Genomic DNA, 20,844 nt, shown 5'->3' on the forward strand with positions numbered 1-20,844 from the left:
TCTAACACTGGCCCCAGACCTGGAAGGGAATTCACTGAGATACCAGTCACATGGAAACACGGTGATCACTTCATACCTAACATGCTTTCTTTCTCCCCCCTTTTCCCACTGTGTTCGTCCTCGGCCGGGTGGGTGCCATCATCTCCGCCACCCAGTGATTGGAAAGTACAGCCAGCATCCAGACTCAGGTGAGCCTTGCACGCTGGTGCCATGTGCCTCATCATCTTGGTGTTGCATCCAAATGGGCGTTTTTGTGAACACTCACAGACCTGTGGTTTCCCTCTCTTTTGTTTCTCCTCCTTTGCCCTCCAAGAGTTGCAGCTGAAGTTGGCCGTAGGTTGGACACTATAAGCATACATCTGTGTTCTCTACTGCCTCTCGCCTCTAGAAAGAGCGGCTGGTTCTCCCATTTGTGCCCGGCTTGCAGGCATGCCCTCGCCTCTTCCCCTGGCACCAGCACCAGCAGCCAGCACAGGCCCTCAGCTGCCACCCATGCAGTGTGTCTTAGGCACAGCACCTGGACAAGATCAGAAGGCCCTAGAGTACAGGAAGCCTGGTTGGCTGTGCTGCCAGGGGAGGCTGCTGCCCGCCTTGTGAATCACGCAAGCTCACTGCTCTCCTCCATGGGGCCACAGAGCCACCGCTGTGCACTCAGTGCTGCTGGTCACATGTGCCTGGCATGACCTGAGCCCATGCTACTAGGGCCCTCCACAGGGAGAGCCCTGAGGTCCCCATGCACCCTTGCAGGGAACTGAGCTGTGCTCAATGTATGACCCCCAACAGCATGCTATTGCTCTGTGCTAGATGCCACCTTGGTGTGAGGTCAGACTCTGGTGCCATTTGCAAGATGCTTGGGTTGGTTGAGACCTTTCCCTCCAGTCCCATAAATTTTTCTGCTTGGGTTATTTAAGTTTTTGTCCTTTTGAATTAAGCCTAAGGTACCTTGTCCCATGTATTGGACTGGGCACACCTGAGACCTGAGTAACCAGGGTTCTCTGGAGCACAGAAACTTTTTCTGGAGCCACTGTGGAAGGCTTGGACAGAATGGATGTTGCTGCATCACCAGAGAGACCACCAGCCTTCCTTCCGGCCAGGCTGACTCTTGGCCTCAGGAATTCTGGTGAAGTCCGTGTGTGCTCCAACATACAAGACCCACAGGGACCTTCAGGAACCCGGGCTAAGTCCACTGCCAGGAAGGCCTGACCTCCTACCCCTGGAGGTGATCCTCCATGTACAGAGGGAACCAAGCATCTGGTCTGCACCTCAAACTGGGCGAGGGGAGGACGGAAGACCTTTTGTGTGTTCCCAGACCACCCTCCTCCCCTCTCTCCCTGCTCCCTCTGCCCTGGCCTTGCTAGCTTCCTTTTCCCTTCCCTCTGCTCCCCCTCACCATCCCGTTCTGATTGTCCTTCAGGTATGAGTGACAGTGTCAAGGACAAATTCTCCATCGCGTTTTCCATCGTGGGCATGTTTGCCTCCCATGCAGTGGGAAGCCTCAGTGTGTTCTTCTGTGCAGAGATCACCCCCACGGTAATAAGGTGTGTATGGGAGGCACCCACGGGGTGTGTTCTGGGGGCCCAGGGTGGGCTGCCTGTCCAGCAAGGCTCCTAGTGAATTAACCGCTGTCAGCTTCATCTGGCCCCGGCCTCTGGATGGGGGCTGTGTGTGCTGAGCATGTGAGCTTCAAGATGGGGTGCTCTACCCTCACCCCGAGGCAACAGAGAATCAGGTGAGAACTTGACCCTGGTTCTGTCCAGGTAGTAGCTGAAGGAATGGGGAGCAGGGCACTTGTCAGCAGCGTACAGGAAATGGAACAATGACTGGAAAAGGAGAGAAAATCAGTAGATAACTTACACCATTACTTCAAATGAAATCAAACACTCTCAATTCTTCTGAAAGACCTCAATTTAAAAAAATTCCAGTTCAGAATAAAAATGTGAAATAGAAAAGACCTTTCTTTTTTACTGACCTGAGAAATTGATGTCCCTAGTCCAAACAGAGGCCTCATGGATTTATTTATTTAATCAGTATTAATCGCAAACCCACCAGTGTGCCAGGCAGTAGGTCAGTGACCAGCACAAAGATACAGCCCTGGCGGGTTTGTGGTTATTTCGTAATTTCCTAAGAGGTGGTGATAACTGCGCTTAGCTCATTTTGTTTTGGTTTGTGAAGCTGGGTCTGATACTTTCTGGTGCTGTCCCTGGGTGGCAGCTGGGGGAGGGGGAGAACACTACACACCACTTGATGTTACTAAGATTATAGCACAAAGTAAGGGTTCCCCTGTGTTTGAAAAGGCACCACTTAACTGCAAAGCCATACATTTTCCTGGTAATTACTGTGTGTGACTTAGGAAGCACTCATCTTGATTTACTTTGACTTTTGTATGGGAATATCATTAACATTTCTAACACATGCTTTTTTTAAATGTAAATTGTGAATATGGGTGATTATCAGCTGTGAGATAAAAGCCCAGAAGCCAGCGTGGCCCTTTCCACCCTTACCTTCCCACGTGGGAAAACAAGCAGCGGCCAATGCAGTTCAAGGTGGTGTTGGTGCAAACTACTGGTTTCTGCCCCGGGGCTGGGAAGGGCTCCAGGAGGAGGCAGGCAGGTGCACGGTCTCTTCTTCCCACACATCCATTAGTCACGCTGACAGTGAAATTTTCACATGACCTCACTTTGATTCATTCTCCTGGATTTTTATGACACAAGCCAAGCCTGAAGGCTGCTTGTTGTTACCTGTGAGATAATGCCGAGAAATTGTGTGTTTAAGAGAAATGCAGTTAGGGACAGACTCGTAGCTGGAGAGCCGGATGACAGCTGGGTGGGGGTTAGGGGGTGGAGGGGTCCAGCAGAAATGGAGAAAGGACTCACTGACATGGACAACAGTGTGGTGACTGCTGGGAAGAGAGGGTATAAGGGGACAAATAATAGGGGGAAATAAAATAAAGATTAGCTTTTAAAAAACAAAAAACAAATAAAATCTTTTTTTAAAAAAAGCAAGTAAATGCCAAGTAATTCATCTGTGCAACCCTCTGCCTAAGCCAAGTGAGAAGCCCGAAGCTTTTTTTTTGTTTGTTACACTGGAAGTTGCAAAGTGCCTGATCCAGACAGTGACTCCCTCTGTCTTTCCCTTACCTAAACTGCCTTCCAGCACGGGAATTTTCAGTAGAGCAGAAGTCAGGATTAGATACGGCTTTCCACTAGCCCCCCAGCCTTTGTGTGATTATGGATATTTCCCAGGGGTTGGCCTCCCCTGCACTCTGTTAATGGGTGGATGTCATTATTCACATAAGACTTTGCTTAAGAGGCTAAACTCAAGGAAATGCAGTATCCTTTTCCTCTGTGATGCAAACCTAGAACGATGATTTCGGGATAGAATTTAAACAAATATGTTGTCATATTCATCTTGCCAAGATGAAGAACTGGAAAAATATTGGCCCCTCGGTGATGTTTTTGTACTTGCAGAGAATGAAAGAGAATTCAGGCCAAAGGGGGTCAGGTCTCCTGGCTGGCCGGGATGCAAGAATTTCTGGTGGTACTGATGACCTACTTTTGGCACCCTTTCCTTCTGAAGGCCGTCCCTTCTTCCCTGCACACTCAGTGATAGGTCCCAAGGAGTTCCTGCGACCTCAGCGACTTCCTTATCAACCCCTGCCCACTTCAGGCAGATAAGTCCAGGGTAAGCTAGGATGGGTGGCTCTCAATTTGTGAGCTTCATTTTTCCTAATACAAAAGGAGCCTTTTTCTATAATGCTGTATTAAAAACACATCTTCTGAACAAGAACAGTAGCACAGGATAAGCTGCCAGGACGGACTCTCTACAAACAGGAAGATAAGAACCTTTCTGCACAAAAACTTGTGGAACTCCATTGTCTGAGAATGGCAGTGACTCACCAGAATGCTAACTTAACGAATACAGACTGTTTCATGAGATTCCATCCAAACTTCCTGTTGCAGAGAAGCGCTTCCCTCCCACATAGGCCCGTCCAGATGCCATTCATTTACCATTAGCTGAGGCAGTTTCTTCTCAGGCTTTTCAGCTCGGTGACTTGCAGGCAGATTGGGAAGGCCCCTGTGTCTGCAGCACCTTCTCCCCTTTGGCTTGGAAGGAGGTGGCCGTGGTCCTGGTTGATCCAGAAGCATGTGGTAGCTTTTTGGTGGCAGATCATCTTTTCTGTGCAGTGTTCACCTAGAAGCTCAGGCCTTCACTGTCTTCTTGTCCCCTCAGAGAGGGGTCGTCGGGTAAGAGAGGAGGCAGGTGCCACTGCTGACAGCAAGTGCCCTTCGTTTTCCCATGGTTCTCACGGGTTCCCTTGGAGCTCTGAGCCTAGTTTGTCTGAGTTACCTGCTCCCTCCTGGTGGGTGTGTCTCCTGCTCTGTTCCCCCTCAGGCTCTCCCGCCTCTTTCTTCTAGAAATTTTTCTGGAACTTACCTCATCTGAGACCTTCCTTCTAACCAACTCCTCTCTGTTCCCACTTCAGGACTAGAACTCAGACCCTGACGTCTTCTGCTCTAAAGATGCCTCAGAAACCAGCACTGAGGGCAAAGGTGGCCTATATGTAATGTGACATGTGGAGTCTGGTTAACTTAAAACCTGTGTCATACACACACACAGTATTTATCACAATGTTCAGTGAGTGACCAGAAGCCAAGGAGATGAGGCGTGCATGTTAGAAGTTAAACAGCTGGAAGAGGAACAACCAAAGTGCACAGGATGTGGCCTGGAGCCTAAGATTTGGGTCCTTAGCACAGAGGAAAGGGCAGAGGTGGAGCCTAGTGTGATCCCAGCAGCTGCTTGCCTATCCCTGTATGGCCCTGGGCGAGTCCTGTAGCCAGCCTGCATCCCTTTGCCCTAACAAGAGGCTACTTGTGGCCACCTATGGGGTGGTGGTGATGGAGGAGGAGATATTCTGTGTTAAGGGTCTGGCCTCAGTAAATTGATATTGACAGCTATCCCAAGACATGGACAAAACCTATATGCCTGTGGATTGATAATGAGCTCAGAATCCATTTTTTATTCTTTTACCTGACTGCTAATGCTATTAATCATAATAGTTACATTTATTCTTTGGGTTTTTCTATATAGTCCAACTGTCTGTAATTACTAAACATGTATACCTGTCAATATTTTTTAAAGAACATTAGTGTTATTATTACTCCTACCTGAATATTTTCAGCAGTTAACCTTTATTTCTGTAAAAATGACACAAATATCTATTTATCCTTGACTTTGCAGTCTAGGTAAAACAAACTAAGTAATATAAAAGACAAAGTGAAAAATGGGAGGTATGTTTGTGGGATTTACATGTTTAATGGTATGATTTGAAGATTCTAAAATTCTTAATTCATTAGCTGCTTCCAGTAATAAGTCTCTGTGTATATGGATCTTTCTATCCGTAATTTAGATATTATTACTAGTAAAACAAAGCTATCCAGTGGAAATGAAAATTTGTGTGCTTACAAAGCACAGCAAGGCAAAATTTGCCCCTCCTTCGTTATCTTTTATCTGTAAACTGAGGGTCTGACTGCTCTATTAAAAATGGGCGTATTCTGCCCTCTACTGACAACCTAGAGAAAAGCAGAAAAGTGCAGAAAAGTGCTCAAAGCTTTTGCCGGGAAGAAAATGAAACTATCATTTATTTATTTGGGGGGATTATGCTATTATAGTTTTCCCAATTTTCCCCCTTTATCCACCCCACACCCCCGAACCCTCCAGCATTCCTCCCCTTAGTTCATGTCCATGGGTTGTACATATAAATTCTTTGAATTCTCTGTTTCCTATACCATTTTTGACATCTACCTATTTGTTTTATGCCTATCAATTATGCTTCTTTTTCCCTGTACCTTTCCCTGACTATTCCTCCCCTCCCCCTCCCCACTGAAATCCCTCCATGTGATCTCCATTTCTCTGATTCTGTTTCTGTTCTAGTTGTTTGCTTAGTTTTTGTTTTCATTGTTTTTCTTTTCTTTTAGGTTCATTTGTTGATAGTTGTGTTTGTTGTCATTTTACTGTTCATGGTTTTTGATCTTCAATTTCTTAGATAAGTCCCTTTAACATTTTATATCATAAGGGCTTGGTGATGATGAACTCCTTTAACCTGACCTTATCTGGGAAGCACTTTATCTGCCCTTCCATTCTAAATGATAGCTTAGCAAGGCTTAGCAAAGGCTGATAGAGCAATCTTGGATGTACGTCCTTGCCTTTCATGATTTGAGATACTTCTTTCCAAGTATCTCAAGTCATGCCTTTTTGTTGTGAAAGGAGGTGAAGGGTTTCTACCTATGCCTCCCTTCTTGCCTGCAAGGTTTCTTTTGAGAAATCAGTTGATAGCCCTATGGGAACTCCTCTGTAGAGAACTGTCTCCCTTTCTCTTGCTGCTTTTAAGATGCTCTCTTTATCTTTAATCTTGGGTAACTTAATGATGATGTGCCTTGGTGTGTTCCTCTTTGGATCCAACTTCTTTGGGACTCTGTGGGCTTCCTGGACTTCTTGGAAGTCTATTTCCTTTGACAGATTGGGGAAGTTTTCCTTAAATAATTTGTTCAAATAAGTTTTTGATTTCTTGTTGTTCTTCTCCTTCTGGCACCCCTATAATTCAGATATTGGAATGTTTAAAGTTGTCCCAGAAGTTCCTAAGCCTCTCTTCATTTTTTTGAATTCTTGTTTCTTGTGTTCTCGTTGGATATTTTCCTTTTTTCTAAATCACTGCTTTGAGTCCTGGTTTTCTTCCTGTCACTGTTGGTTCCCTGAATATTTTGCTTTATTTCACTTTTGGTATCTTTCATCTGTTCTTTTATTTCTCGACCAAGCTCAGTTAGTTCTGTGAGCATTTTGATTACCAGGGCTTTAAACTCTTTCTCATATAGGTTGGCTATCTCCTCATCATTTAGCTCTCTTTCTGGAGTTTTGCTCTGTTCTTTCATTTGGGCCCTTTTTCTTTGTCTTGGCACCTGTTAAGTTGTAAGGGGGTGGGGTCTTAGGCATTGTCCAGGGCAGGACAAACCTCCTTGCTGTACTATGGCACTGCCTTTGTGGGAGGGGCCAGAGAGGGAACAATGCAGCTCACCTGCTCTGCTCTAGCCCCACTTTCCAATGAACTCTTGGGTGAGACTGGGAGTTTCTCCCACTGCGGAAACCCCCACAGTAGTCCACCATCAGCTCTGAGTCTCTGTTTCCTATTCAGTCAGCCTGGTCCCCAAGGTCCACCACCTTGCCACAGGTTCTCTCCATCCACCTGTCTTACTAGTCTGGTTGGCTATTTGTTTAATTCCTTGGCTGTCAGAGTCCTATGCAGTTTGATTTTCTGGCACTGTTGGTTGTTTATTGATTTTAGATTGATTGTTACCCTCCTTTTGGTTGTGAGATGAAGGCGAAGCGTTTCTACCTATGCCTCCATCTTGGCTGGAACTACCCCAAAATTGTTTTAATCTTACTGAGTAATTTTAAAGTATCCTTGATGGAAAACCAAATAGAAAATTGCTTTCATAGAAAAAAGATATAAAGATACATTGCACATTACATATACATGTGTATTTACATGTACATGTGTATATAGGTACTTTTTTAATGCTTCATCTAGTCCTACCAAAAATCAGATATATTTCATTTGACATGATTTATTAACATAACATTAGTATGATAGAGTCCATTTAGCATGATGAAGGGAGACTTCTGTCTGCTCCTTTAACCATGCATCTGTGCTCAGCCTTCCTAACGGGTCTGTGCCCTCTGCCTGCCTATACACTAACCACGGTGGCCTTTACATGCACTGAGCAGGGCAAGTCTCTTGCTGCCTGTCAGTGGCATTCACCCTTAGTGAAAAGGTCAAGTGGAAACCCAGGAGGTTTCAGAAACAAATGATGTCTTCTTGGTATCAAAGGCCCGAATGAAACACGTCCATTTTCCCTGGCATCTGATATGTCCCTTGCAATGTACTTTGGCTTCCTGAAGTGGCCAGAATAATCAAAGACTAAGTGGTTATTTCAGGTGTTCATATTCTTCATCTTACAGATGGAGTCAATCCCGTTGCTTTCTCGTGGTTGTCTATATTTAACCTGTCCTGTTCATTTGGGTGAGCTGAACTTCCTATGCAGGAAGCCGGTATAGTCCATAAACATCCAATATTTATTAAGGGTAAACAGTGTGTGCCAGTTGATGTTCTAGGAAATAAACCTTGACCTTGAAGGGTTCATAAACTAATGATGATAAGCATATGAACAAATACTAGCAGAAAGGTTCAGAGTGTCTTTAAAAGATTGCCTGGGACCCTCTGCCTGGGAAGGGGGTTATAGTCTGGGAGACACTCCCCAAAATACTGCTGTTTCTCATTAGTGGCCCACTGATGTCTCAGTAGCACAGTGATATGACTATTCCTTTAGCACTTCCAGCCTCTCCCTTAGTGAAAGGCTTTCTAATACGCAGTACTGATGATACAGCCTGGGTGAGAAGTCCCTGTTTCCTTCCATGGCTAAGGCTGGGGAATTCTGTCATTCACTGATTGTGTATTGGTTGTCTATTGCTGTATAACAGATTACCCCAAAGCTTAGTGGCTTCAAACACCTATGCTTATTGTCTCAGTTTCCGCAGGCAGCAGTGTGCATGGCCTAGCTTGGCCCTCAACTTCAGGGTCTCCCCCAGGCCATAACTAGCTTCCAAGCTCATTCAGTAACTGGCAGGTTTCTTAATCTATTTGGGCTGGTATGACAGAATACTATAGACTGGGTGGTTGATAAACAACAGAAAGTTATTTCTCACAGTTCTGGAGGTGCGGAAGTCTAGGACCAAGGTGTCAGCAAATCTGGTATCTGGTGAGGGCCTGCTTCCTGGTTCATAGACACCCATCCTCTTGCTGTGCCCTTACATGGTGGAAGGTACGAGAGCTCTTAGGTTCCTTTTATAAGGACACTAATCCCATTCATTAGGGATCCACCTTCCTGACCTAATCACCTCCCAAAGGCCCACCTCCTAACACCATCATTCTGGGGATTAGAAGTTCAACATATGAATTTGGAGAAATGCAAACATTCACACCCTAACAGCAGGATTCGGTTCCTCGCTCACAGTTGGACTGAGGGCCTTAGTTTCTTGCTGGCTTTTGGCTGGAAGCCACCTTAGATCCTTGCCACATGGAACTCATCATAGCAGCTTGCTTCATCAATGCCAACAAGAGAGTCTGCTAGAAGTCACAGTCTTTTGTAACCTAGGCATGGAAGAACACCTTATTACCTTTGCTGCATTTTATTTGTAAACAGTGAGTTACTAGGTCCAGCTCATTCTCGATGTACAGGGGCATGATCACAGCGTAGTGGGAGTAGTGGGGCCATCTTAGAAATCTGACTTCCCTGCCCCGTAAAGACCCAGGTGCTAGCCAGCTCCCCACCAGGGAGCTGGGTTGAGGCAAGAGATAACAATCTGAGTCAGGCCTCGTTGCTGCCCTTGAAAACCTTTTAAGTGTATATCAGAGACACACAGACATTCGAACGTGAGTGAGTCTGGGCTGTAAACTCAAGTGTGCTGAGGGCATGGTGGGAGCACCCAAGAGCGAGGAAGGGAAGGACCTGGGGCTGAGAGAACTAGGCAACATGTACAGCCTGCATGGGGGTGCTGCCTGGGACTGCCGGCTCCAGGGAGCAGGTGGAGCAGCCAGCGGTCCAGGAGGAGGAAGGCATATGCACAAAGGAGCAGTGTTAGGGGAAAGAATGAAGCCTCATTCCAGATGATGCAGTGAGCAGGAGCAGAGGTCTCTGGAAGGGAGAGGGCAGTGAGCCTGAGGCAGCTTCAGGAGGCATTGTTTGCAGGGCTTGGGTGAGAGGACCCGGGCAAAAGGGGAAGGAAGGACCAAAGCAGTTCCAACACCCTCTGACAGCCTTTGGGTCTCCACGTTATCTCTGGAGGCTTTGGCCTCCTCTTCTCTTCAGCCTCTCAGTTCTTGAACTTGCCCAGCTCCAGCCCTGCCGTCAGGCTCCTGGATAGCTCTCACCAAACACCTCCAGCCCTGAATCAATCTGCTGATCTCCAGTCTTCCCTCCACCTCCTGCCCTTGTCACTGTAATGTTAATACAGCAAGAAAGAAGTTAGAAATGCATCAATATTTTTGCTTTGTGGTGCCAACAGAGAGGGGGAGAGAGCTCAGACAACTGGAGGAAAAACAGCAGCACGCCTGCACTCTGCGTGTCCTGTCTGTCCCCTGCATCCCAACCCTGGCACCCTATCTCCAGCACCCATACAGCAGAGCTCCTCGCTTCGCTGCTCTTCCCAGTCTTTGCTGAGGCTTACAGGGGCAAATCCTGGTGACGGTGGAGCCAGAGTTCTGACCCAGTCCACTGGCTCCAGAACCTCTTCTCTTCACTGTTGTAGCTTCCACCTGTGTAGCAAAAAGGGTCTGTGTAGCCTGGCCCGTGTATATGGGTTTACTTGATGCCAGGGCAGCCCTGATTGCTGACTGTCCAGTTTTGGCACTTACTCCTCAAAGTGAACAAACACTAGTGAAGTCTCCGTGCCAGAACTGTGCCAAGTGTGGGGACCCAGGTAAAAAGCCACATGTCCTTCAGGAAACACATGAGACGGTTATCTATCCCAGGAACCTGGCAGAGCTGGGCATGAAGGACCCAGGGAGCTTAGCTGAGCCAGAGTGCAAAAACCTCATGGAGGGAGTGAAGGAGAGTGAGGAACTCTGAGGCCGAAGGTGCTGGGGGACCTAAGGGCAGGGCCAGGGGACAGGAGGGAGAAGTGGAGCCCTTGGGAGCTGTGCAGGAGACAGGAAACAAGCCACCAAAGGATTTGGAGTGAGTGGTACCATCAGCTCTGTATTCTAGACAGATCGCTTTGTCAACTGCGGAGAAAGAAAGTCTGAGGGGATGGAGGATCCCTGTGGGAGATACACCAGTGAGGGGAGTGTAACCCGGATGGGCCTGAACTTGGTCACTGGCTGGGAAAGGGAAGAGTCAGGGACGCTCAGGCTCTAGCTTTGGCCATAGGACACTGTGCCTGGTGAGGCTGTCCCTCTTGAAACCCAGCCTTAGACCTTAGCCTGCAAGCAACCAAAGGAGCATATTCTTCCCCACCCCCACCTCTGAGTCACCCAGCACCAAAGAAGTGAGGAAAGCCCTTGCCACTGTGCCTAAGGCCACACCCTCTGGTGGATTGGCTGCTATCTGCAAGCAAACAAGGCCATTCCTAATTAGAGTGAGAAGGGAGAGAGAGGAGTGTCTTATTTTTTTTGTTATGAAGCATGACAAAATGGGGAGACCACCCATTGTCCCACCCATCACACACAATTGCCACTTTAATGTCCTATTCTTGAGGTAAAAATGTTTGCATAAAAATATTCTTAAAAAATGTTCTCGAAAGCCCTGGCTGGCGTAGCTCAGTGGATTGAGCGCGGGCTGCAAAACAAAGTGTCGCAGGTTCCATTCCCAGCCAGGGTACATGCCTGGGTTGCAGGCTATAACCCTCAGCAACGGCACACTGATGTTTCTCTCTCTCTCTTATCTCCCTCCCTTCCCTCTCTAAACATAAATAAATAAAATCTTTAAAAAAAAATGTTTTCGAGACTGTGCTCCATCCTGTCTTGACCATAGAACTCTGTATGTCTGATTTGAGGCAGCCCTTAGGTACAAGTGTCCTCCTGGGGAGCCCCAGACATGGCCCTCCCTGCCTGAGTGCCCCTCGTTCCTGTCTTCCTCTGATCCCGGACTGGTCAGCCTGAGGGCCTGCTGTAGTAGGACAGCAGGTAGCCAAGACAGGATCTCTTTCCCCTTGTTGGAGACAGTGAAGGCCCTGGAGAGAATTTGCTGCTCAGCCCCACGGTGGGCAAAGCAGAGTAGAAATTCCCACCAGGCAACAGGGGTGGCAGGCAGAAGGGAGCGTGGGCAGTGTCTGTGTCCTCAGGAGGAAAAGGTGAGGCCTGGCTGGCGGTCCTTCTAGGCCAGAAGTTTGGAGAACCTGTATCAACAGACAGGTAGAACAGTTTTGGGGTTTTCTTAACAGCTTTATTGAAGTATAATTAACATCATAAAATTCACCCACTTTTAGTATGCAATGCAGCAATCACCACAGTCCAGCTGTAGGACATTTCCACCTCCCGAAAGTTCCCTCATAGCCCTTCACAGTCTCCGTCCCTACCCCAGCGCCGGGCAGCCACTAACCTGCTCTCTGTCGCTACAGATCTGCTTTCTGCGGACACTTCATATAAATGGAGTCATACAGTCACTTAGTATGTTTCTGAAATCCATCCACGGTCCTTTTCTTATGGACCACCTTTTGTTTCTCCAGTCACCAGCTGGTAGACATTTGAACTCTGTGCAGTTTGGGGCTGGTATTAATGATGCTACAATGAGCCTTCACTGATAAGTTTGTGTATGGACACAGGTTGTCATGTTTCATAGGATTGGAATTGCTGGGTCATAAAAGTTTACATTTAAGTTTTTAAGAAAATGCCACACTTTTCCAAAGTGGGCACATCATTTTTCTTTCCTACTGGCAACATATGAGGGTTCAAGTTTCTCTGCTTCTTCACCAACACTTGGCTATTGTCTGTCTCTTTGATTATAGCCATCCTCGTGGGTGTGAAAGAGTATCTCATTGTGACTGTGATATGCATTTCTCTAATGACTAAATGGTGTACATCCTTTTGTATGCCAATTGAATATTTTATAGTTTCTTCAGAGACATGTCTATTCAAACCTTTGGCCCATTTTTTAAATTGGACTTTCTTCTTACTGAGAGCTCTTTATATACCATATTTTTCAGATCATAAAACACATAGATTTTAGAGGAGAAAAATAGGAAAAAATTTTTGAAGCAAAAAATGTGGTAAAATATTTAATAACATAAGCCCTGGCTGGGATAGCTCAGTGTATGGAGCGCGGGCTGAGAACCAAAGTGTCACAGGTTTGATTCCCAGTCAGGGCACATGCCTGGGTTGCAGGCCACGGCCCCCAGCAACCGCACATTGATGTTTCTCTCTTTCTCCCTCCCTTCCCTCTCTAAAAATAAATAAAATCTTAAAAAAAATTCCTTTAAAAATATTTAATAATATAAATAACATACTATTTCACCAATGTAAATGTAAACAGAACTCAACAGCAGCATTAACAACCATTATTCCTCCCAAACCAGGGGACCAGGGTGGGGGGTGCATCTTAGAGTCTGAAAAATACAGTATTCTTATCATATATGCTTTGTAAACATTTTTCTCCAGTGTATTGTCTATCTTTTCATTTTCCTAAGGGTGCCTTTTGGAGGGCAGAACTTCTTAATTTTGATAAACTGCAATTGTTCTTTTTTTTTCCTCTTTATGCATCTGTTTTTGATGTCATGTGTAAGAAATCTTTTTCCTAACCTAAGGTCACAAAGATTTTTCCCCTTTCTTCTAGAAGTGTTATAGCTTTAGCTCTTACATTTAGGGTTATGATCCATTTGTATAATAGCTCATTTTTGTGTATGATGTGAAGGTCCAACTTCATTCATTTGCACGTGGATATGCAGTTGTCCCAGTACCACTTGTTGAAAACTGTTCCACACTGAATTTGCTTTTGTCAAAAACCAGGTGATCATAAATGTAAGGACTTATTTCTGAACTGTCAATTCTGTTCCCTTGATCTATCAATATGTTAAGGTAGTACCACACTGCCTTAATTACTATACCTTTATAGTAAGTTTTGAAATTGGAAAAATCCATCCTGAGATTTTATTTTTCAAAATTGTTTTAGGTATTTTGAGTACTTTGCATTTCCATATAAATATTGAGATCAGCTTATCACTTTCTGCATAAAAAGTCAGTCATTGGAATTTGATAGGGATTGTATTGGATCAATTCAGAAAGAATCACCATCTTAACAATACTGAGTTTTCCAATCCATGAACATGGAATGGCTCTCCATTTATTTTTATATTTTTAATTTTTCTCAGCAATATTTTATAGCTTTCAGCATACATCTTGCATTTCCTTTGTTATTTATTTCTAAGCATTTTACTATTTTGATGTTATTGTGAAAGGAACTTTCTTAATTTCATCTTCCACATGTTTATTGCTACCATGTGGACAGTTGACTTTTATATGTTGATCTTGCAGCTTGTGTCCTTGGACAATATTGTTGTGAGTTAGAGGCACCTGCAGTGTCACCAAGGGGATCACGGGCTCCTTAGGAGCTGAGAGCTCACCCACCCGCTGTCTCCTGCAGGCTGCAGGGGCCTCCCCTTTAGCTTCTCTATGCATGATAAGCACATCCAAGAATAAAGGTCACTTCCCTCAAGGCCAGTACCTAACTATTGAGCAGCTCCCTTTGAAAGTTATTTAAACCAACTGAAATCTGCATTCCTGTACCTTCTGTCTGCTGGTCCAGATCTGGTCTCCGGGGCAAGGCAAACAACTCCACTTCCCTTCCTGGAGCCATGATTTCCTTGTCTGCCCCTTCACTGTGGCCCCGGAGGCTCTAAGACCAGCCAGCCCTGTCTGGCCTATGTGGTGAAGGCACAGCATGACCATGACCTCCTGTCACCTGAACACCCTGGTCCTCTTTACCGCAGCCCAGTACTGCACTGCTTTCTCAGTGTCCATATAACACCTTCTCGCCAACACTATACCTTTATGTCAGAATAGACATTAGTTAGACCTGTAAGGGTCTTCTGCAATGATGTGTATCTACAGTGCCTTTGGGACATCTGGTAGGTCCCTTTTGTGAAAGAGGAATGCAGAGGAGTGGCCCAAGCTCCAGGCTCACGTTCAGTCCTTTTGGAGCTCAGTGCTGCAGTGAGTTTCTCTATCAGTGCTTGGTTCTGGCGCAACACTTCCCATTGGTGGTGTGCAGAGTGATCTTTAGGAAATACATGGTACAGGACAATAAATGACATCAACTCACAGTGAGAAAATTGCTGTTTTTTAAATATCTTCAAATCTCTCTGATTATGGCAAGGAGAAAATCTGTTAGTGCTGGTATGTCTTTAACAGCTTCTTTAACCTCTGGTGGTCCCCCAAACCCACACTCACACACACTACCCCTTTTCTAAATGAGGAGCATGAGAGCAAACCATGGGAAAATAGCATCATTTAATAATACTTTCTTCTTCAATTCATGTATATTTATGGCCAGTGATACTGTTTTCCATTTACAGTGATGCAAAGTCAGTGAACCAGAAGTGATGTGCAGATGACTGAGCTGAAGGCGGGTTGGGATATCCCACATGAGAGGCTCTGTCTGGTGTGGGGTGGCTCCCGGTGCCCCTGCTTAAGCCAGGATTCTGGGTCTACCATGAACTTGCCCTTTGATCCCCATGAAGCTGTGTCCACACTCTGGGAGCCACTGTGTCCCTGGGTACCGAGGTGTGGCCGTGGACACTATCTAACCTTGTGCGCTCAACCGTCCTGCAGGTGCGGTGGGCTGGGGCTGGTGCTGGCCAGCGCAGGCTTCGGCATGCTGACGGCACCCATCATCGAGCTGCACAACCAGAAAGGCTACTTCCTGCACCACATCATCTTCGCCTGCTGCACGCTCATCTGCATCATCTGCATCCTCCTGCTGCCTGAGAGTCGGGACCAGAGCCTGCCTGAGAGCATCTCCAATGGGGAGCACTACACGCGGCAGCCACTCCTGCCACACAAGAAGGGTGAGCAGCCGCTGCTGCTCACCAATGCGGAGCTGAAGGACTACTCAGGCCTCCATGACGCAGCAGCGGCCATGGGGGACGTGCTGCCTGACGGTGCCACAGCCAACGGCATGAGGTCCTGTGGCTCTGGGCGAGGCCTGCCCTGAGGGGCACCTGGGTCCCCAGGGTGGGGTTGCTTATGCGCAGGTTTACAACACGTGGCTGCAGCAGGCAAACACCACAGGGGCGTGGGACTTACCACTGGTGTGGGGAATTCTTTCCAAAACTCTAAGGATCATGTGTGAGGAGGCAGACTCTTCAGAAATAAGACTTTCTTTTCGGCCATTAAATGTTTGTATTTATTTTGGTCATTTTTACGAGAAGCACTTTATTCCCTTTCCTCTCACTGACCTTGCAATAGAACCACCTCCTTCAAGAGAGGGACCCAGTCGCCCCAGCACAGCAGTCGATCACCGCACAGATCCCTCGCTGCTGCCCGCCACCCCCTGAGCAGCCAGGTGCCACCCACTCAAAGCTGCACCCATGCTGCCTGCGTGTGTGCAGACACCCACCACGGAGCCGTTCCCAACTGATACTTAGACACAGAAATGTAAATGATCAGGTGTTTGCTAGCTAGGGTGTCTGTTATGGTTTGTAAAGTGTTTTCTGTCTGTAAGGTCAGAGCTTCTGTTACGTGTTTTGGGGGAAAGCAGCTTACAATATCATTAAAACCAGCTTAGTCTTTCCTTCAAGATCATCATCCTTTGGTACTTCATGCTGGAAATCCTTTGGGGAAAACCTTAAACATGTAACCACGAATCTTAAATAATTAGCAACAATGTTGCCAGTTTTCTGACCAAGTATACCTAGTTAAGTTCACAACTAGCAAGTGTGAAAGTCTGAGACATGTTAGCATTAATACTCCTTCTCAGACTTGGCTCCTACAGCAAAGTTCCCTCTTTCACTGTCAGCTTTTTTTTCCAGAACTACTTGAAAACGTGGCTACTTTCGGAACTGAAACCAATAGGGTAAGAACTGACATAGACAGCTAAGGCAAACCCACAGGAGGGAGGGGTGCTCTCCCAAATATGGCCCTTCACGCACAACTGGAGCACACACCACGTAGAAATCACCAGCCTGGATAACTGTCAGCTCTCACTTAATTTCACGCTGAGAGACTGTAAAACCTGTGGGAGCCCATCTCCTTCATGCCTGCCCTTACCTGCTTCCTGCCACTTCCATCAGCACAGAGGTGGAGCTTAGGGCAAGGAGTGGAATGCTCTCCTCCTAGTCCAACTGACCTCCTGCCTCTTAAAGCACCAAGACCATTTGAGAGAAAGCAATAACTCATCAAAGTTCAACTCCCATCCCCATCCCTGATATCCAAAAGTTTTCATTGTGTTCTTCATGTGGTCCCAAAGCTTCCTCTTCCCTTTCATGTCAGGCTTTCTCCACCTGTTGAGGAGTGTTTCAGAGGAAACTCGGAGGGCCTCCTCAAGGACACCCAGGGGCCACTGAGAAACAAGCTTCATTGGCATAGGCAGGCACTACCTTGTAGTAATATAGGCACCTGATTTTTTTTAGACAGCATGGGTTCTTTCTACAAGTGTCCACCTCTCCCCACGACTTTGTGACATGGGCTGTGTTTTTTCCAAGGAAATCGTCGTCTCAGGTCTGTGAATCAGGTGACCTCCAACTGACAGTTACTAGAACTCAAAGGGCCTCAAAAGGGGGTGACTTAACTTGCCTTTCTCCCCTTCTAGCTTTCTATGTTGTCTGCATCTTTCTGTCTCCACCCACCACTGTCCTCCAAATCTGGTGGACATCAATAGGAAGCTGCTGGCTTGATAAAAACATGGTGAAGAGGTGAACAAACGGGCAAGCATGTGTGATTCCAGTGAGTAAACCGCACTTTCTCTGTCAAATCAGTAGTGCCTGGAATCTCCAGCCTCATCCACGGACCACTGCTTAGGAAGGAAGGCCATGTGGCCAGTCTCCCTGTTCCAGCCCAGTTCATCCTCGCCTTCTCTCGTCTCTTTTAAGTCACTTTTGTTCCATGTTTCAATGTTAGTCCACATCCACCTTAGTTTAAAAAGGCCTCTACAAAGTGCAGCCTTTGTGTGCCAAACTTATGAAATACCTTTTGCCTTTTTTAGAGTATTTGCTACAGAGCCACCTGGCAGCAAGATCCATTAAGTCCAGGACATGACATATGCAGCAGCCAAGCCACTGGGCAGCCGAGGAAGCTGGGAAGGAGCCCGGGAGGTCCTGGGCCAGCCCCTGGCTGGGTGTATTTCTGCATGTATCACCCCAGCACCAGGACACCTTTCAGCCCCTTTACTGTCCTGCAGAAGGACCTGTGAGTATTCCCTCACAGATCACAGAGACCTGCTCTAAGAACTGCACCGAAGCTAGAGAGAGCTGCCAGTAATGTAGGAAGGTGGAGGCATGGCACAGCATTTTAAACTCCTGTTCCAAGGTCTCTGATCTCCATCCTGACAAAAACACTGGTCCAATAGAGACAGCACTGTCACTTCAGCAATCAGGACTAACCCACAGATGACAAGAGAAGCTAGCTGTGAGGACTGGGTTCTTGCGACTGAGGTCTAGGATGTGAAATGAGTAGACAATCAGTAGATGTTTCTGGGCAGAGGTCACACAGCTCTTTGCTCCCAGCAGCCTCGTGACTAGGCTGAGATCTCTTGTTGTTGGTTTAGCTTAAGGCTATCTGAAGCTCTTGAGGAACATCTTTATGAAATATACCCAAAACAGAAAAGCTTCCTTGTGGACTGAGCACCGTGAAATTCCACACCAAGTGGGCTAGGCGTCAAAGGCCCACCTGAGCCTGATACACGTCCGGTCCTGCCCTGTTCTGCACGAAAGGGGCTGCCGCCAGCTCCCTGGCAGCTGTTGGTCGTGCTTGGACTCCTCAGTCCCATTTCCTTCATGGTCAGTAGGGAAACAGCTCTCAGGCATTTCAAGTCTGCCTCCCCACCACCTCCTCCCCTGCCTGGGGAGACCCATCCGGGTATGTGCTGCAGCCACTCTTCTCCACCAGCCACACCTGCATCCTGCCTTCCTACCAGGGAGCTGTGATCCCTTCCAATAAAATTATGCACAAATGTGAACACCTGAGGCAGGGCTAGACAGGTCTTCACTTTCTTTTCCAGAAGTCAGTAACTCTTATCAAATATCTGAGAGTACTAGCACCCAAGACTAGAAAAAGTTTTTCTGTACAGGAAAAAGTTTTAATATTTTTGTTTTCTAAGAGTGTAATTATTCGCAACTAGAAGAAAGGGGATGGTAAGTTGTTTTGGCCACAGACCAGAAAGCAAAAATAAACCTCGTAAAGGAAGTATCGCACTCAAACAATACCACTTCCTAGAGCCAAATAAGAAATGACTGAAGTGCCATTAAACGAATTGTGACCATCGTGTTGCCCGGCCCCTAGGTGGCGCATGGGGCAGGCACGTGCTGGGGAAGGCCCACACTTCACTTCCAAGTACTCCTTGCTTTGCTGTGTCGTTTTGGAAAAGCAGCACAGTGTGTTATGTCGAGTGGGAATACTTCCCTCTGTCCTTCCTGCCACCCCCACTTGAGGTTTCTAGTCAGACCATGTTACTGTACATGTCAACCGGGATCAATCTGGAGGTGCTCATTCACAGCACAAGCCTAAATCGAGTTCTGAACTGTGTTCAAAGCTAAATGTCTGCATGATGTCACATCTGTTGTACCTTTGGTAAAAATTTGTATGTAAATGTACAGAAATAAAAATGTTGCCCCATTAACAAATTTCCTCTGGAATGTCTTCCCTACCTCATCTGATGGTATCCAATAAAGGGCATTTCACAACCATTGACTACAAGTAATAAAAAAACTCTCCATTCAGATCTTGCTGTGTCCCTGTTTTAGCGCCTCTGTAAACTGAGACTCCTTCAGCCTGGGAGCGGGGGTGGCCTCTCATCTGCTGGCAGAGGTCCAGTCTGAAAGGCAGGCAGAGGCGGAGACAGGATCAAACATGAACTGTCTATTTAGAACCATTCTCAGACCATCAGTAAGTTTGAGGTCTCTTCTCCTGTGTACTCATGTCCTGCTGATCGTGGCCTGCGAGTCCTAGGGAAGTCAAGAAATGACTGTCTCAACCTGTGATTCTGTGAGGGAAGACTGATAATCCACAACACTCTTCTTTAATGTAGTGGTTTTTTAACAAGAAAACAATGTTTCTTTAATAAAGTTTTATACCAAACTCTTCTCTCCATAGCCCTAATTTTGTGTCACTTACTCTTCCTAGAGAGGTGCCCACTGTGCTGCCAAGCACAGAAGCCCGCTAAGGAGGGAAGCCTCGTAAAGCCCAGACCCAGTCTTCTGAAATGCCTCTGTGCCCTGGCCAAGTGTCACCACCCCTGGCTGCTTACCACTGGCTCAGTGACTTTCACCACCACATGGAAGTGTTAGAGACCTAAACTATCCTCTTCCAGTAACAAAACAGGCCCAGGTGGACCCAAAAGATTACAAAGTTCTGTCAGTGGTCCTCAACCTTGCCTGTGCTGAGAAGCACCTGGGGAGCTTTTCCACACTGCCAATGCCAGGCCATTTGAGTCTCTGGGAAAAGGTCTAACACGAGCAATCTGTGAAAACTTCCCTAGAGATTCAAATGCGAAGCCAAGGTTAGAAGCCGCTGACCCATGAAATACTGGGTTTTGAAGAAAGAAGTGGGGGAAAAAATGTGTAGCATTTGGTATTGGAAAGATTAGAATCCACTTCAAGTGGTAGACAGAAAAAGCTAAGACTTAAAGATGACTTGGAACTTGGGGAAAAAAGAGAAGGAAGGAAAGACAGGAAGAGCAAGCATCTGGACCCCACAAACATGACAAAGATAAAACCGTAACTGACATCTTATCTGCCATGGCACTTCAGGTTGGCAAAGTACTTCTGTGTATTCCATCCTAAAAATAACCCACCAGAGTGAAGACTATTCTCATTCTATAGGTGAGGAAACACGGTCCAAAGAAGTTAGAGACTTCACCAAGACCACAAGTCTCATGAGCAGCAAGGAGGGGATCCAACCCAGCCCAAGGGGGACCACCACCGGAGAAGGGGTCATCACCTCAATTTCAACTGGGAGTGGACATAACAAGAGTTGGGACTAATTTACCCTGCAATCCCAACACAGCCCCGTGTTAGCTCCTTTTCTCCATCACTGAGCAGTCACAAGGAAACTACTGCCCATTTTGCTTTCCTCAGTCCCCGGCGTGA

The 20,844-nt window shown here is 46.7% G+C and overlaps 1 protein-coding gene across 1 annotated transcript in view; it reads left to right on the forward strand.

The window, feature by feature from the left end:
- The window catches only part of SLC22A23 (solute carrier family 22 member 23), a 177,195-nt gene extending 157,719 nt beyond the window's left edge, over nucleotides 1-19,476 (forward strand). Inside the window, exons 8-10 of the mRNA XM_045841661.1 lie at nucleotides 156-188; nucleotides 1,415-1,538; nucleotides 15,374-19,476. Of these exons, the coding sequence (XP_045697617.1) occupies nucleotides 156-188; nucleotides 1,415-1,538; nucleotides 15,374-15,755 (539 nt within the window). The 3' untranslated portion in view covers nucleotides 15,756-19,476. The remainder of the gene's footprint in view (nucleotides 1-155; nucleotides 189-1,414; nucleotides 1,539-15,373) is intronic.
- The last annotated feature ends 1,368 nt before the right edge of the window (nucleotides 19,477-20,844 follow it).

Source organism: Phyllostomus hastatus, unplaced genomic scaffold, assembly GCF_019186645.2.
Source record: "Phyllostomus hastatus isolate PE091 unplaced genomic scaffold, TTU_PhHast_1.1 phas_contig_37, whole genome shotgun sequence".
Lineage (NCBI taxonomy): Eukaryota > Metazoa > Chordata > Mammalia > Chiroptera > Phyllostomidae > Phyllostomus > Phyllostomus hastatus.